General features: G+C 50.6%; 8 protein-coding genes across 8 annotated transcripts; all 8 read right to left on the bottom strand.

Annotated features, from left to right (window-relative positions):
- Window positions 1–277: 277 nt before the first annotated feature.
- MIND_00376300 (uncharacterized protein) lies at window positions 278–1,571 on the bottom strand (the record flags this gene model as incomplete). The annotated part of the gene is made up of 2 exons (XM_037360598.1): window positions 278–1,084; window positions 1,128–1,571. 2 exons carry the CDS (start codon window positions 1,569–1,571, stop codon window positions 278–280), a joined length of 1,251 nt encoding a protein of 416 aa, XP_037223483.1.
- Window positions 1,572–1,896: 325 nt separating this feature from the next.
- On the bottom strand, window positions 1,897–3,174 carry MIND_00376400 (PKS-ER domain-containing protein; the record flags this gene model as incomplete). The annotated part of the gene is made up of 4 exons (XM_037360599.1): window positions 1,897–2,088; window positions 2,128–2,712; window positions 2,759–2,860; window positions 2,911–3,174. The coding sequence occupies 4 exons, from the start codon at window positions 3,172–3,174 to the stop codon at window positions 1,897–1,899; spliced, it is 1,143 nt and encodes a 380-aa protein (XP_037223484.1).
- A 488-nt stretch (window positions 3,175–3,662) lies between these two features.
- On the bottom strand, window positions 3,663–5,348 carry MIND_00376500 (Protein transport protein Sec61 alpha; the record flags this gene model as incomplete). Its single annotated transcript, XM_037360600.1, has 6 exons — window positions 3,663–3,727; window positions 3,781–3,952; window positions 4,002–4,840; window positions 4,890–5,169; window positions 5,221–5,288; window positions 5,339–5,348. The coding sequence occupies 6 exons, from the start codon at window positions 5,346–5,348 to the stop codon at window positions 3,663–3,665; spliced, it is 1,434 nt and encodes a 477-aa protein (XP_037223485.1).
- Window positions 5,349–5,515: 167 nt separating this feature from the next.
- Window positions 5,516–6,918, bottom strand: MIND_00376600 (uncharacterized protein; the record flags this gene model as incomplete). The annotated part of the gene is made up of 2 exons (XM_037360601.1): window positions 5,516–6,573; window positions 6,627–6,918. The coding sequence occupies 2 exons, from the start codon at window positions 6,916–6,918 to the stop codon at window positions 5,516–5,518; spliced, it is 1,350 nt and encodes a 449-aa protein (XP_037223486.1).
- A 473-nt stretch (window positions 6,919–7,391) lies between these two features.
- Window positions 7,392–8,187, bottom strand: MIND_00376700 (uncharacterized protein; the record flags this gene model as incomplete). The annotated part of the gene is made up of 4 exons (XM_037360602.1): window positions 7,392–7,544; window positions 7,592–7,843; window positions 7,898–7,956; window positions 8,013–8,187. The coding sequence occupies 4 exons, from the start codon at window positions 8,185–8,187 to the stop codon at window positions 7,392–7,394; spliced, it is 639 nt and encodes a 212-aa protein (XP_037223487.1).
- A 530-nt stretch (window positions 8,188–8,717) lies between these two features.
- Window positions 8,718–10,099, bottom strand: MIND_00376800 (uncharacterized protein; the record flags this gene model as incomplete). Its single annotated transcript, XM_037360603.1, has 9 exons — window positions 8,718–9,022; window positions 9,077–9,180; window positions 9,227–9,296; window positions 9,353–9,404; window positions 9,457–9,522; window positions 9,570–9,621; window positions 9,671–9,801; window positions 9,852–10,026; window positions 10,077–10,099. 9 exons carry the CDS (start codon window positions 10,097–10,099, stop codon window positions 8,718–8,720), a joined length of 978 nt encoding a protein of 325 aa, XP_037223488.1.
- Window positions 10,100–10,641: 542 nt separating this feature from the next.
- Window positions 10,642–12,006, bottom strand: MIND_00376900 (uncharacterized protein; the record flags this gene model as incomplete). The annotated part of the gene is made up of 8 exons (XM_037360604.1): window positions 10,642–10,931; window positions 10,993–11,096; window positions 11,142–11,224; window positions 11,263–11,426; window positions 11,472–11,527; window positions 11,577–11,707; window positions 11,756–11,930; window positions 11,984–12,006. 8 exons carry the CDS (start codon window positions 12,004–12,006, stop codon window positions 10,642–10,644), a joined length of 1,026 nt encoding a protein of 341 aa, XP_037223489.1.
- A 718-nt stretch (window positions 12,007–12,724) lies between these two features.
- MIND_00377000 (Glycoside hydrolase/deacetylase) lies at window positions 12,725–14,932 on the bottom strand (the record flags this gene model as incomplete). Its single annotated transcript, XM_037360605.1, has 11 exons — window positions 12,725–12,906; window positions 12,958–13,273; window positions 13,323–13,769; window positions 13,827–13,895; window positions 13,946–14,217; window positions 14,274–14,376; window positions 14,428–14,486; window positions 14,525–14,550; window positions 14,595–14,680; window positions 14,728–14,790; window positions 14,846–14,932. 11 exons carry the CDS (start codon window positions 14,930–14,932, stop codon window positions 12,725–12,727), a joined length of 1,710 nt encoding a protein of 569 aa, XP_037223490.1.
- Between the last annotated feature and the right edge of the window lie 747 nt (window positions 14,933–15,679).

A 15,679-nucleotide genomic window follows, 5' to 3' on the forward strand; every position in this document is an offset into this window, starting at 1 on the left:
GCAACCGCAACAACAAGCTTAGTCTTGGCGCGCTCATGCTCGCTGCATATGGCGCGTTCGTTTTCGTGTTTTGGTTAGTCTCTCTTTTGTGGTTTTCGATTTGAGATGTTAACGGCCGTGCAGTTTGGCATTCAATATATATCAGGTCATACATCCCGCAAAAGGTGGCGCAGGTCATTAGATAGCGAGGAGTTGGGATTAGTAGGAGGGTCCATTAGTGGGGATCTCATACTCTATGTATTTGTTGATCGATATTACAGGTTTTCAGTTAACTTACCTATAGATGTGGGAAATAAACGCTCCAGGCCACGTCCATGAAAGTCTTGAGTGGAAGGGTTCGGAGTGTGGTGAAAGGTAAGACAAGGAGGACCAATCGGCCTGCAGGATATAGCACCCCGCCGATGGCCATAAATACTATTCCATACCAGTGCGGGACGTGTTCAACTACGGAGAGTGTCGCATCGAGGAAACTAACCACCAGAAGGATGACAGGGAGCACGGTGATCACGAGCGTGGACACGCGCCAGAGCCACTTTTCTCCGGTCGTGGGAAACGCATTTGACCACGCAATGAAATGGATCGCGCCAAAGACTGCAGCGCAGAAGAATTCGCTGGCCATGCATATCCGCTGGTACCGCTCGGGGATGTCCGCTCTGGCGGTGCACCAGAATGTCGGGACGGCGGTGGTGCCGGCTGATGTCGGCGCGAATTCCGATTCCTCGTAGACTCCGATCAGCATCATGCCGAGTCGATTGAGCCGCGATATCTTGGGCTTGGGCGGTCGCGCTGAAGCTGCCTGACGGTGTCTTCGTCGGGGGTCGATGATCACGGGATCGCGGACATCAAGCGGCTTCCCCCACCACAACAGCCACGTGAACGCGTTTATAATGGCAAACGCCAGAGTGGCAATCTCGAGCTCGGAGAGTGGAAGATGTTGGTTGCCTCGTGCAATGCATTGCGCGACAAACCAGAGGCCCTGGCAGAGCGCGATGCCTTTCGAGAACATGTCGCCTTTGCTCTTGTCGGCCAAAGTGGATTCCGGGACAGCTTGTATCGCCGCAAGGATGTCTGCGTCCGGGGTAATCTGTGCACAAGTAACGATTGGGTGCCCTTCCCCATCGACAAACCCACCCATGCCGATGAAAAAGCCATGTGTGAGCGAAACGTCGTACACTGAAATAAGCGCTGCTTAATTTGTGGCAAGTGGGAAAGCAATCGATTGACGTGCCTTGCGCAAAGAAGCGCGCCATCCAGAGCTGCCGGACTGCAAACCCCACAATGACCTCTGGCGCAACAAGCGCTGCAACCATCAGCTTCAGACGCCGCTTGAACGGGCCGCCGATGTCCAAGAGGTACCATTTCAGCCAGCTCCATAGCCTTGCATTCCGCTTTGGTCGAACTGGCCCCGGAGGGGGCACATTCGGGTGGACAGAAACCCACACACAGGCGAATATTGTTACAATGCAACCCCAGACAATATCGAAAAGGCGACGACAATCATTGATATCGGTGCATTGAGAGACGGCGCGTGCTTCAAAGGACGATGAGGACAAGGCAAGAAGGAAGAGCATCTATACTTTGACATTAGCTGCCATGACAAGTGTACCTGTCGCCAATCAAGCCGCCTCATTCATTTATGGCTTTGTACTGGTACACCATCAATAGTATCATCAAGTGCAGAACAGAACTGGCAGTTGCTGATATCCTTTCAAGATACCCCCAGCGATGCATGAACACAGTATGTATGATAAACAAAATGGCCCGAATTGGAAGGTGTATTGCCTTACTGGGAAGAAGCTTCATGTATTATAGTACATATGCCCAACGATGAAAGCGAATGTGTTCGTGATATTTGTTTCTTGTCCAAAAACCAGAAAGAATCGACCAGTTTTGGCGCTAATCGGAAGCGACTTTGACGACAAGCTTCTCCCCATTGACGTTGTTGTTGCGCATCAGGTCAAGTCCAGCATTGACACGGTCAAGGAGGGTCCCTTGGTCCAGCAAGTGCACACGAGTTGGCGTGATGATACCAGAAGAAAGAAGCGACGGTAGAATCTTCAGCATCAAGTTGTTCTTGAGGTATTCGTTCTGAAATTAAGGGCAACAATGAGTATATCGTCGTGTAACCTGGAGCAGACGCGCCTCGCGGTAAGTGAACGTTTTTGCGTATGCAATCTTCACCCCCTCTGCAAACGGATTGTCGTTGTCCGGAATTTGGGCCCGCATACCCCCAGTACTCCCACCAACTTTATCCCCAGTCTTGATTGGCAAGAGAATCGCAACTTTCCCGTCGGAAGGGTGAATGAGCGGTGCGATTTTAGCAATAGTTCCATCCGCACTAATGGAGTCGAGAACATAGATAAACTTCCCATCTGCTCTTCCTGTAACAGCCGCCGCCTCGGCTGTAAACGACTCCGACGCGTAGTCGATGGTGTGTGCAGCTCCGAGAGCGCGCAGAAATTCATGGTGCCGTGACGAGGCAGTAGCAGCCACGTTGGTGTAGCCCGCCGAATGGAGGAGTTGGACAGCGTATTGACCTGCAGTCGAGCCGGCACCGTAAACGAGTATGGGCACGGCCGATTCTGGTGGCGGGGAAGGAGCAGGGAATGACTGTGGAATTGGCAGACCGAGTTGATCAAAAAGAGTGTAGAATGCGGTGACGAAGTTGTCAGGGATGGTAGCAGCATCGGCGAGGTCCAGGTTGTCAGGAATCTGAGAGTGTGTTAGTCAAGTCGAAGAGAGACTGGCACGATCGGACCTTGCCACAGAGATGGTCTGGGAGAACTAGATATTCTTGGGTCGTCCCTTGCAATGCGCCTTTCCTTCCTTGCTCAAAGATATGGGGGCTGAAAGCAGTAGCCTATAACCTTATTAGTCAAGAGCTAACTGCACTCGCCCGGGACAACTCACCCTATCCCCGACGTTGAGCGAAGAAACACCAGAGCCGACACCAACAACCAGCCCAGCAACACTGAACCCCAAAATGACCGGATACTCAACAACAGCGAAGCCCAAATCGACCATGTACGCGTCAAACGGGTTCATCGCCGCGAAGGCGACCTTGAGTAAGATCTCGCCAGGACCCGGTGTCGGCGTGGCCACTTCTATGGCCTCCACTATGCCTTTCGACACGGCACTGATTGCGATATGGGTTTGCGGATTCATGGAAGACATTCTGAGAGGACTCTTCGTTCTATATGGTTGTTTTGGGCTCCTCGCTGAGTAGCAATGTAAGATGTCCCTTGTTAAGAGTGGTCCACGAATTGAAGCAGACTCGACAACATTCTCGGAATGCGGGTCATGTCTGGAAGAATAAAATAGGGGAAGGTGGAAGTGCTTGAGTAATTCGATGGCAAAGGTGGTCGCATTCGTGGTCAAGTGTAGCGTTCAAACGTCCTTATTTGATCCATGAAGGTTGGGTTGCAAGAACGAAACGGATGCTGCACACAGCACCATGGGGAGAAGAGAAGAAGGCATTATTACTCAAGCGAACTTGACGTTACTTTTTTTCGATTATGAAGGGAGGTCAAGCACAACTTTACACTATTGAGGCTCTCATTCCGAGCAGCTGGTGTATATGTAATATCACAATCCTTTTGATGTAAAAAACGTTTGCAGCGACGACCTTTTGTGCCCAACATCTTCCGTCCAGACCCCAATACTCAAAGAAGATCCCCGAATGCAGCCATCTCAGGGCCACCAGATTCACGGATACCAATTTCCCAGTCTGGTAGCAAGCTGTCAGCACAAAGGGAGAGTAGGAGAAGAGAAAGGACGAACAGCTGTAAATGGTAGTAACAGCCATAAGAATACCAGTTCCACTGCCAATGGCACCCATCAGATCCGCAACGACGGAGAGCAGTCCAAGAATGGCGCCACCAAGAGCTGCAGCAGTCGGGATGATACGCTTCAGTTCCTTGTACATTGAACCTTCGCGATGTCCGGCCATAACCTGGAAAATGGGTGAGCTAGAATGTGGAAAACGACATGAATTGGTTGACCATTTGCTGGTCCTTCAATTGCTTGGCGATGTCGCGTGGGCCTGAACCGGAAACCTCAATCCAGGTCTTTGAGAATAATGCGCATGCAGACAGCATGAAGATGATGTAGATAACCGTATGGATCGGGTCGACCAGGGCCTCTTTCAGAGTATGCGGAGGTGACATGTAGTAGGAGATTCCGGAAGTGGCCACAAGCTGTTGAGAATCCTCCATCGGCTCCCAGACGCCGAGCAGCCTGACGAAGAGGTTGCTGGGGTAGCGGTTTGCGAGCATTTGAGAGAGAATGAATACGTTGGACGTGAGCGCAGATTCCAGCATGATAGGCATGTTGGAGGTATAGAAGAGCTTGATGGGGTACGATCCACGTTGGCCTCTAAAGCGGTTGCTCTTGACCGGGATTTCGATACGGAAGCCTTGGAGGTAAATGACGGCGCCGAAAATAACGGCGGTTGCGACGAGGTTCATGACATTGGGGAGACGGTCCCGCCAGAAGGCTTCGCGGAGAGCGCGTGCCTTGTCATTCCAGGTGAAGAGGAGATGGAAAAGAGCGACAATAGCGCCTTCGAACTCGGGTCCACGACCGGTGTTGACAGTCGTAGGGGAAAAGGCCTTCCAAACAATCGACTCGCAAATGTTGGTCGCAATGAAAAGCGAGATTCCAGATCCAAGACCATAACCCTTTTGGAGGAGCTCATCCAGAAGAATAACAATCATGGCCGCCGCAACAAGTTGGACGATGAGCAGGAGACACACGCCAGCGCCGAGCTCGCTGGGCTGGCCATAAAGGCCCGACATGACGTAGACGATTCCTTGGCCGAGGGCGATGATGAGGGCAAAGACTGACTAATTTTTAGCTCTCCTGCATACAACGCCACACAGGTCACTCACGTTTTTGAGCACCACCAAAAAGTGCTCGGTCCTCCTTCAGACTGAAGTCCACGTCAACGAGGTTCGCGCCAGCCAACAACTGCATTATCATGCCAGAAGTGATGATTGGGGTGATACCAAGCTCCATAAGAGTTCCTCGGTTAGAGGCAAGGATGACCCGCATCCAGTAGAGCGGGTCGGACGAGTCGGACGACATGATACCATACAAGGGCACTTGGGAGCAAACCAAGAAGATGAGGAGCGTCACAGAGGTCCATAGTATCTTTTGCTGGAAAGGAACCTGGTCGGTAGGTCAGAAGAGATGGTGACACGAGTACAGAGCACGACAGACCGTGCGGTCTGGAGACGCGACTTCTGGCAGAATCGGAAGGAATGGCCGGACGAGATTGAGGAACCGAACTTTTGAATAGGTTAGAGACGCTTGTAAGTGAGTAGTGCTTCATACGTACATCCGCTCATGGTGGGTGAACGAGCGGAAGAGGAGATGAGAAGGAAAGAAAGTTATGAAAATCATAGACGTGGCGGTCACAAATTTGCTTACGTCAGGCCCTCAACCACTTGACCACAACTTTCGTCCTTGTTTGAACAACAAATACATTAATTTCCATGTATCACAACGGACTCCTTCAGGTTATGTGCGGGAACCATGAACTCCAAGAAACATCCTCCAATGCCGGCTCCGGTAGCGCTCTCAATGCGGCAAACGCAATACCAACAAGAAGCAATCTCCCAGTGGCATAGAGAATAAACAGCGGCGCACAGACCGTGTAGAAAAAGAAGCGCTGGAATATCCGCCCGCTTCCGGGAAGCAATATGAGGACGGCGAAGAGAAGAGGCACACACGTAACCGCAACTGCGGAGCCTCTCCAGATCCACAACTCAACCGGAGTGCGAAAATCCGAGTTCCAAGCTGCGACATGAATCCATCCAAAAAGACAGCCCACCGCGCACTCTACAATGAAACCCCGGTTGATATCAGCTGTTGTCGGATCTGAAGACCAAAACTCTGGCACCGAATGGTCGATGGTCGGCTTGTAAAGCGGATAAAAGCCCATAATCATGCTCATTGCGCGAATGTGCAGCATCGCTCTCTTTGGCCGCTCTTTATTTTCGATGATCTGGACGTAGTCTTCGTCTTCCTCCTCTTCATCAACACGCAGCAGCCGGATTGGTTGGTCGACACCAATGGGTTTGTACCACCAAAGCGACCAAATGAAGATATTGACGCCGCCATAGGCAACTGTCATCACCTCGAGTTGCGTCAATGGCAGACGCTGGTTCAAGCGAAACCCGCATTGGAAAATGAACCAAAAGCCTTGCAAAACTGCAAACGCTTTGGCCAATAGGTTTTTGTTGCTCTTGTCTTTGATATCGGCCACCATTCGCTCGCGGGGTGTCATGAGGAGTGCTGGATGTTCCTCAGGCTCTTCGTGGTCCTCAGTTTGTTTAGGTAACAGGCTGCGAACTGCGTCCACAATTTCACTTTTTTTTCGGCGTAGCCACGGCCTAGGGTCAACGAGGTCTCCTTTGGGGTATCTGTACTCGCGAAAATCGGATAGCATCACAATGGGGTGACCATCGGTGCTTGCAAACCCGCCCATCGCAAAGAAGAAGCCCTCTGTTCTCGTCGCCTCGCGATCCTCATGGAACTCGGGATGAGAAGCATTAGGATCTTGACGAAAGCCTTATTGTCTTGTTGTCAGTGCTCGAATATCCCGTGGGTTTATATTCGCTGACCTTCCATAAATCTAGACGCGGTACAAAACTGGCGGAAGGCGAAACCCACGAAGAGTTCTGGGGCAACGAAGGCGAACATCATCATCTTGATGACGCGAGCACAGCGCCGCAGGATCCCCTTGCGAGGACTCGGAGCGTTCAGGTGCATAGAGACATAGGTGTAGATGAAGATGGTCGAAAGGCAACTCCAGACAATATGCGATGGTTTTCGACAATGGTTGAGATCGTCGCAAGTCGCTGTATTGCTCCGGGGGCCAGTACTGTTGGCGAGTAATGCTCCAGGGAGATGCATTGGCGTGGGGGGGGGAAGCGCTGGTTGAAAGCCTCTGAAGCGTCTTAATCACTGGCTTGAGCGCTTAACTTTGGCAAGAATATGCGCAAATCACCTTCCGACCGGAGATTTGGGTGCAGTCAAACTACCGACAGACACACCAAGATAGTGTTTCGAGGCACTTGATCATCTCCAAGACAGTGTCACTGACCCCAAATTGTATGGACTCTGCTCACGACTAAATTCAGTGTACCAAGTACCGCGTCGGAAGAACCTGCTTGCTGTCCAGCAGATAGGTCACTGGCTCCTTATCTGTCTTACCCGCGAACGCGCGGCTAAGCGATGTCCCAACCTAGTCAGAAGAACTCCGTATTTGGCCACATTCCAAGTTTACAACCACAGGCGGCAAACCACTAAACATCCGAAATCGTCTTTCAAAGTCCGCGATACAAAGTTCGCTGTAGGTATGTGTCATTGCAATCCCATGTCGCAGCCTAAGGCCATTTTAGTTTGTCTCCAAATGCATCGGGAGCTGCCATCGCCGTTAGAATCTCTGAGAGCGCCTTGACGCGACTCTTCAGGTCCTCCGAATCTCCTCCAATTGCCTGAATGAAGCTTTCGCGGGAAGGACATGCGTCAATCGCAGCCTGATATTTTCTTGGTTATTGTCATGTCATTCCGAATGGCCACATACGGAATACAAACTCGTGTCGACCATGTTGTGGTGTTTCTGGAGGTACTTTTTGTATGATGCGGAGAATGCAGCCGCAGGCTCAAGCGGCTTCTGTGCTCCGGTAGGCATTGTGTCGTCCAATGCTTTGCAGAGGAAACACAGATTGCGGAGCTCGCTCAGGACAGCTTTGTTCAGCTTCGCTGGAGCACCGGATCCTGCCACCTGTTGGAGGCTGGCGATAGACATGTCCTTCTCCAGAATCGTGCGCGCAATCTAGGGAATCATCTGAAGTCATGCTCGTCAACAGGGTCCAACTTGAACACCGACCTTGATATTCTCCTGAAAATCGTTCTTGATGACGGAAAATGCGGAAAGGCCCAGGATGTCTTCAACAAGACAAAGGTGCGTAAGCATTGTCCTCCAAGACCAAAAAATGACAGACCAAAAATCGAAATGAAGACCTCAGTGGCCGTCAAAAACTGGCGCACATCATAAGCGCGAGACTCCTTGTCGGGTTTAGGGAAGTCGGCGTCCTTCTCAAAGAACTTTGTATCAGCGAGCGTGAGTGGGCGACGAGAACCGAGCGAGGCGCGCGAAACAGAGGCTTTCAAAGGCATAATCGGGTCGTGGTCGTAGTTGTTCGTAAGCAAGAGTTGGTACTGGTTCTTGCGAGCAGCATAGCCTGCGGAGCGCTAATTTAGACGTTTATTGTCGGTCGTGTCAGACTGACTGCTTCTCACTCAGTTGGGTGAGTTCAGGGCGGCGGCCATATTTGCAAGTAAGCGCTGGTATGGATGCAATCTATCCTGGTTGTGACGCTTGGAAGGAAGGACGCCAGAGTCTCTGGATGATTCCGAACGTGCGAAACTGCAATGAAATAAGATAAAATAAAATGACTATGATAAGATAAGATAAGGATGGAATGATGCTCTTGCAAGTTTCTTTTGCATGTCTCGGGTTGATCTGATAGAATTTTAAACCCTTACGGAGGTTTAGGAATATGGAAGCAGCAAATGGAACAATAGGTCTCTGGGGAAGCAATATTACCGTGTAACAACAACAACATAAAGAAGCAAGGGATATACTAGTACCCCTCTATTATGCGGACCTATTATGGAAGCATTCAAGAACTACCCACAATCCGGATTCAGAATGCTTCAACGGGAACCTTCTGCCCGTTATACGAGTCGCTGTCAACCTCGGCCTTCTTGACACCCTCGATTTCCACTCTCCTCGACCTGGCGGCATCATCGCGCGGGGTGTCCATCGTAACAATGGCGGTTCGGTGAACTTGAATGCCCTCCATGACAATCGTGTTATTCATGTTTTGCCGCGAATCGGACATTGTCCGTGTTGCGCCACTCGGACTGCCGGCGACGCGTCGCGAAAGCAGGTTGACGAACAAGGTGTGAAGAGAGCAGGGTCCAAGTATTGTGTGGAACATGAGAGGAACTATTGAAACGGTTCAAGCTATCGTCAATATATGAAGGTAGCAAGAGCACTTACGACTGGTATTGGTATGGGTCAAGAAAAACACAAGGAGAAATACTGTGACGATTGCAGTGGTCATGCCAGTTTGAACGGCACCAAACATAAGTCGTTGGATCAAACTGAGGAGCATTGAGCTTATATAAGAAAGGAATCCAAGATGCAGACTTGTTCTTAGATTGAAACGTAGTTTTCATCCCCCGCAACTTGTAGACGAGAACGGCGGAAATTGAAATATCTGTTTGCAAGGGAAATGAGTTACCACATTATCAGGTTCCTAGAGACGGAAATGACCCAAGGCTGTGAGGATACTGGCCCAGACTATCAATATCGTTGAGAACGTTTTCTATTTATGAAGTGTATTAGATGCGAAAACGGAAGTAACCGCTGGCACTCACGCCTGTAGCCTTCGTCTGCTCAGTATTCACCCCGAGCATTACACTTCCCGTGACCAGAAGCGCGAACTAGATTTCGTCAGGTTTAATGACAGACAGACAGACATGGAGCGGACCGAGGCAAGCACAAGGAACAAAAGGAAAAGAGAGAGAACAGCATTTTTTGTGCTGTTGACGAATATCAACGGGACGATATACCCATAGATAAAATGCTTACAAGGCCCAGATACGACTGACGAGGTACGCGTTGACGACCACGCCGATTACTCCGTTGAACGTTATGTAGGTTGGTATCGTCCAAAAGACTTGATTCAAAAGGTTTCGATCTCCCCAATGCGTTACGAGCGTCTGCGAGCAGTCATTATCGAGAAACAAGACGATCCTCCTAGGTTACTGACCAAGTACGTGTTGGCATAGTCTGCAATAAGTGCGACGAGGCCGAACAACATCACCGCGCTGACCGTCGCTTTGCGAAGCAAGCCGTCTTCGGGAAAGCTTTGGAAATAACGGATAGCCTGGGTGAGAGCGCCGCCGTAAAGGATAGATGCGATCCATGGGCCAACGGCATGACCACTGGGAGACCACTGGTGAGATGGCAGGAAGAGTACGCAAGAGTTACGCACCCAAAGGCTTTGAATGCTTCCATACGGACAATGATGGCAGAAGGGCGTTTCCTCACTTACTCCCCTTTGTGTGGAGACGGTTAAATCAGTTCCTGCTCCCCCATTGCTTCCAGACACCTCCTGTCAAGAACATGTTGGCTGCTTCCACGTAGAAATCCAATCCAGATGTCAGTTAGTAGTGGGGGGCAAGGGAGAAACTATATTGATCTGTGCTATGCGTCAATAATGCTCAGGGCAAATTGAACGCCAATAAACCAGACACACACCGTGACGGCGTGCCGCGTCCTGCAGAACCCATCAGTTATGGTTCGAGGCCATGGTGAAAGAACTCGAATAAGATCGACACAAAATGTCGAATGCGCTATCGTCGATGTATTGAGCGTTGTTGCCAGAGGGTTTGTACCAATGGCCCAGTGTGATCTCTGACTCTCACAACTTCAAACATGCATAAGATATAGGCAACTGAGCGGTATCATGGTGGGAACATGGTGGTCGAGAAAATCGAGAGTATGACGTCAGCCGCGTCAAACACTCGTCAAACATGCAAGATTTTCAACTTTGTAATCTAGAGTTCCGACACCTTTTGGCCACTGTAAGAATCACCATCGACCCCGACGCTCTCAATGTCTATCCTTCGTGACCTGCCATTATTGTCAACCTCTGGTGGGTCCATCGTGACGATTGCCGTTCGGTGGACCTGAATCCCGTCCACCAGTATTGTGTTGATATGCGGCCTGCTGTCAGAGGTCGTTCTTGAGGCGCCACTAGTGCCATTGGCGGCCCTCCTCGAGTTGAAGTTGATGAAAAGAGTATGAAGATAGCATGGTCCGAGGGTAGACAAGAACATAGATGAGACTGAAGCAAGACGGGATAAGCGAAACCCTCGTCCTATGTGTATATCGAGAAGCGTACTGACCGCTGTTGGTTGGGTTCAGAAGGAAAAAAGCCAGTAACAAAAGCGCAAGCGCTGCTGTTGTTGCTCCAGTTTGTACTGCGCCAATAATAAGACGATGAATGAGTCTAAATATGATCAGCGAGGAAGACACAGGAAGGACAAAAACGGACCCGTTGGTGGATTTAAAGGCACTCTTCATCTTCTTCAGTTTCCAAACGAGAGCAGCAGCAATAGCAACATCTATGTCGGTTGACTGGGTCAAAAAAGGGGGATCTTGAAGCAAACACCCACCACAAGCAGCGAGTGAGATGGCCCAAATAGTTCCTCGGGTTCGCATTGTGCCCTGTCGCGAATGGTAAGTGACAGTGACCAACGGCGTAAATCAATCAAAGACCCACGGGAGAAGTACCCGCGGTGGTCCCCAGCATGATGCTCCCGACAAGGGTCAGAATAAGCTATGTCCCTCTATGAGTAGGAAGGGGTAGAAGCAAAATTTGAACATGCCGAAAGTAGCACAAGCACTGAAAGTATGATGGTTATGATAATATTCTTGGACCTATAATCATGTTCGAAGAACGGTTCAGTGGTGGGTGTGCGTCACTCACAGAGACCAAAAACGGGTGATGAGATAAGTGTTCACAACCACTCCCACCGCAGCGTTAAATGGGCCATAGGTTGGAATCGACCAGTATATCTTCGTGGGACCACTTGTATTTCCCCAATATAACACGAGGGGCTGTTGCCATGATGAGTGCGGCCGTGCGCAGCGATATCGGGTACTCACAATGTAAACGTTGCCATAATCTGCAATTAACGCTACAAGCCCAAAAACTAAGGCAAGAATCACGGTGCCTTTCCGCAGCCAAGTATCGTCGGGAAAGCCGGAGAAATAGCGAACAGCCTGGATAAGCGCACTACCATAAAGCAGAGACGCGATCCAGGATCCCACAAGGTAGCCACTGTTGGAATGCTTCAGATGGAGATTCGGCAACCCCCCAAGGTAGGAACGAACCCGAAAGTATGAAATGCGTCCATCTAGTGGGAAAAAGGTCGTCGATGAATGTAGACGGCGGAGGCATCCGCCACTTCCTTCCTTTTCAATGCGAAGTCAGAGGAGAGAAAATGAATAGGAAACAAATCAAGTTACCAGAGAGGGGTTTAGAACTCTTTGGCTTCTCTCCGCGCTCCTGCGGAACCCCTCTTTTCGTTGCAAAACATCAGAATATATCCAGGCTCGGTCGGCTGCAGTGTCCTCGACGAATTACTGAGAACGATCAAATTCCCGAGGATCCTCAGCGAGGCGAGGAAAGACGGTAATCCTCCTGACAAGGTGTATCTTGGCGTGGAGGGACTGCACCTTACAGGAAACTTGACGTCCAGAATTTAAGAGTTCCAAGTACCCTGAATGCACGCCATGCCAATGCAAAGTCGATCGATAGTAGATTCGCTACTGCGGCGCGCGGAAAAATCGAGAGGCCAAGTTCTGGTCGTGGTTCCCTTTCAAAGTTTTCGGTGTGACTTGTCATCGATGTCATCTGATGTCATCAACCAAAGACAGAGATGCTTTCAGAATCCAGATGTTTAGGGAGTGCAAGTGCCAATTGTCCATTGTCAACAAACTGACTTCGGAAGTAATTAAGATATGCTAGGTTCGTAACTATGTATCGTGAAGAGGAACGTCCAAGTAAGTCGTATATGTCCGTCAGAAAAGAAAAAAGTCCATTGATCAGTCCATTTAGTGGGCGTTGGGAATTTAAACGAAGTTCCAAATTTGGTTGGCGTAGGGCGTCGAGTTCGGCGAGCAGTCCCACGTCTGGATTTGGTTACCAGTTGCGAGGCTTCCCTCTGTCAAATCGAGGCATTTCGTTTGGCCGCTCCACTGAATCGTCTTCGCAGCCGTGATAGTGAAATGCTGCGCTGCATTCCCTTGACCAGCTATGGGAGGATGGTCAGCATCAACTGGGGGAGTTACAGAGAGAAGCATACGAGTGCAAGTCCAAATTTGCATTTTGGCACCGTTGGCGGTGTTGCCGTCCTTGACATCCAAACATTTGTTTCCGTATACGAGAAGAGTGGCGCCATTCTGGGTCCATGCTTGGTTCTCCGCGCCGTTGCCACAGGGCTGCACCACAACGGTCGCGCCATCGGAGTTGGACGACGCTGACAAACAAGTTGAGCCGCTTGCATTCGGGCGAATAGTCTTTCCCGATCCGCCTCCACCTCCGCCCCCACTGCCAGAGCCGACGCCAGTCGTACGAGTGAACTGCTGGTTCGGGCCGCCAGTGCATGACCATATTTGCATCTGTCTCACAGTTAGAAAAGATGTTGCATGTAAGTTTTAGGCGCATTACCTGATTCCCGTTGGTGACCGACCCCTCCGTCAAATCAACGCACTGGTCGTGTCCGGCCCATTGGATCGTGTTACCGGAGGTAGTCCACTGCTGATTGCCATTACCCGACGAGCATGTCCAGACCTGAAGCTTGGTGCCAGAAGCGGTTGCGCCGCCAGGGACGTCGAGACATTTATTGCCAAAAACGGAAAGAGAGCCTGTGCCGGTGATGGTCCATGATTGTGCGTCGGAGGTGCTGCAGTCTTGAACAGTGACAGTAGCGCCATCGGAATTCGACGAGGCGGCAAGACATTTGCCAGCGTTAGCGCTAGGATGAATGTATTGGTTCGGAACTGGATTGGAAGGGTTGCTGGGTCCAGTGTTGACAGGGGGTGTGCCCGTTTGGCAAGCGATTGAGCCTCCACAAGCAGAGTTGGGACCAGGACTGCCATTGCAAGTCCAAGCAGACTATTGAGCGTTTATCAAAACAGCGAAAAAAGGAACACCGAGACCGTCGAGACGCACGGTTTGTTGTTGAGGAACTCCAACAATCTGGTAGGGAGCAACACCAAGACATTCCGCCAAAGTCACAAGCTGATGGCTTGTGGTCAATAATAAGCAAGAACTCAACGCAGAGAGCGTACTTGGTATCCTTTGCTCTTGAACAAGTTAATAGCATACGGCACCAGCTGAGAGGGCGTCGTGTCAACTGTTTCGTGCTCCAGGATAAGGGCGTTGTTCAGATTGGAGTTGGCAACATTGTTGTAAACGCCTTTGGAGAACGACACACTTGCGCCGTTGGCATCCTCGGTGTCTTGGTCCCACAAAGCGAGAGATTGTCCTCGAGCAATCGAGACGGATTGGACGTTGCCGTTGTATGAGCCGAAGGGAGGGCGCATGAAGGCAGGCCGGATACCTGGGCATCAAATGAGAAACATGAAGGAAGAGTAGAGATCGGAGAGAGTGTCGTACCGAGAATACGAGAAAAAGCTTCCTCCACACGATACATCGCATCGTGGACCTGGTTGGTTGAAAGACCGGCGAGATCTATATGAGACCAAGTATGGCTTCCAACCTACATAAGAGAAAGTCAAAAGAAGATCGACTGTCCCAAGATAGAACGCACCTGATGCCCAGCAGCGAAGACGTATTGGATGTCGGCAATACGGCGGGAGTTGTAGATACCTGGGGGCTAATGAGTACAACAGGGACAATAACTAAACGCGAATCCGACAATCGTAGTTGTTTCCTGACAAACCAATCAGTCGATTTTATCGCAATACGGTCGCAGACCTGCCATTCCAGAAGAAGGTAGCCTTTCCCCCAGCAGCAGTAAACTGGTCGGATATGCTACGGAGTTGATCGTACGGTCCATCGTCCTAAAAGCCATCAGGCGCGAAGAGCAAGGAGCACGATGACGGCGTACAAAAGTCAGCGCAATTTGCCTGGGCTTGACGCAACTCTCATAGACTTGGGGAGCGCGGACTTCCTGGATACGGCCATGATGAGAGAGAGAGTCAAGAGATGAGAGGGGCTGCACTAACGAGGTGCGAGTGATTATGAGCAGCAGGGTGGGCGAAAACCGCTGAAACCACTAAAAGAAGGGACAATACAGAACGTGTCGAGGACATGACGGGGGCGACCTGGGGAAGACATTGAGGGGGGACTCCTTGATATATATGCGCTCAATTTTTCCCTTTCGCGATCCGTGCCTGACAGGAGTTTCGAAACAAGGTCGGCTGGACGCCTCGTGTTGTCGAGATTCGTGCCATGTCACTCTGATTTGCGCTTATTGGAGACGCGGCTCAGCGGCGGCTGTACGCGAAATGGGCTAGATTTTCAGCGGTCTCTGCCATCTTGCAGGCAAGTAGTAGTGGTAAACCCCCAGGGAATAGTGTAGGACAGGTTAGAAGAGCCGTGGCTGTCACCATCCGTGATGCCTCACACTGTTTCTCAAAATTCCTTTCTCCATTCTTTCTTTGAACATTTTCTCGCATTTTGCCGTGGCTCTGGAGATCACGGCGACCAATCCCCGTAATCTATTTATCTCTAAAATTGGCAGTTGGACGTGCAATTAGTGAGCACGCCAAGGCCAAGTCGGTTTCTTCGGCCTACCAAGTTCATAAATCCAAGGAAGATAACTTTTGGCGACTAAGAACCCAACCGTCCATTACAGATACCCTCATGCTCTTCCGACAATTTTCTAGTTGAAAAACCTGTTTCTTCATGTTCCGCACTCTGTTCAGTGTCTACAGACTGTCTACAGCTGCTCCGAAGTAAATGGGCTTGGACGACACCGCCCGGACGCGGGTTACGCGGCGGCGTACCTTTCCCGCCAATCGACTGCATCTGGCTTGCGGACCCACGGCCGCCGGCCC

This window comes from Mycena indigotica (genome assembly GCF_014461135.1).
Source record: "Mycena indigotica strain 171206Taipei chromosome Unknown Mind.scaff0003, whole genome shotgun sequence".
NCBI classification, from domain to species: domain Eukaryota; kingdom Fungi; phylum Basidiomycota; class Agaricomycetes; order Agaricales; family Mycenaceae; genus Mycena; species Mycena indigotica.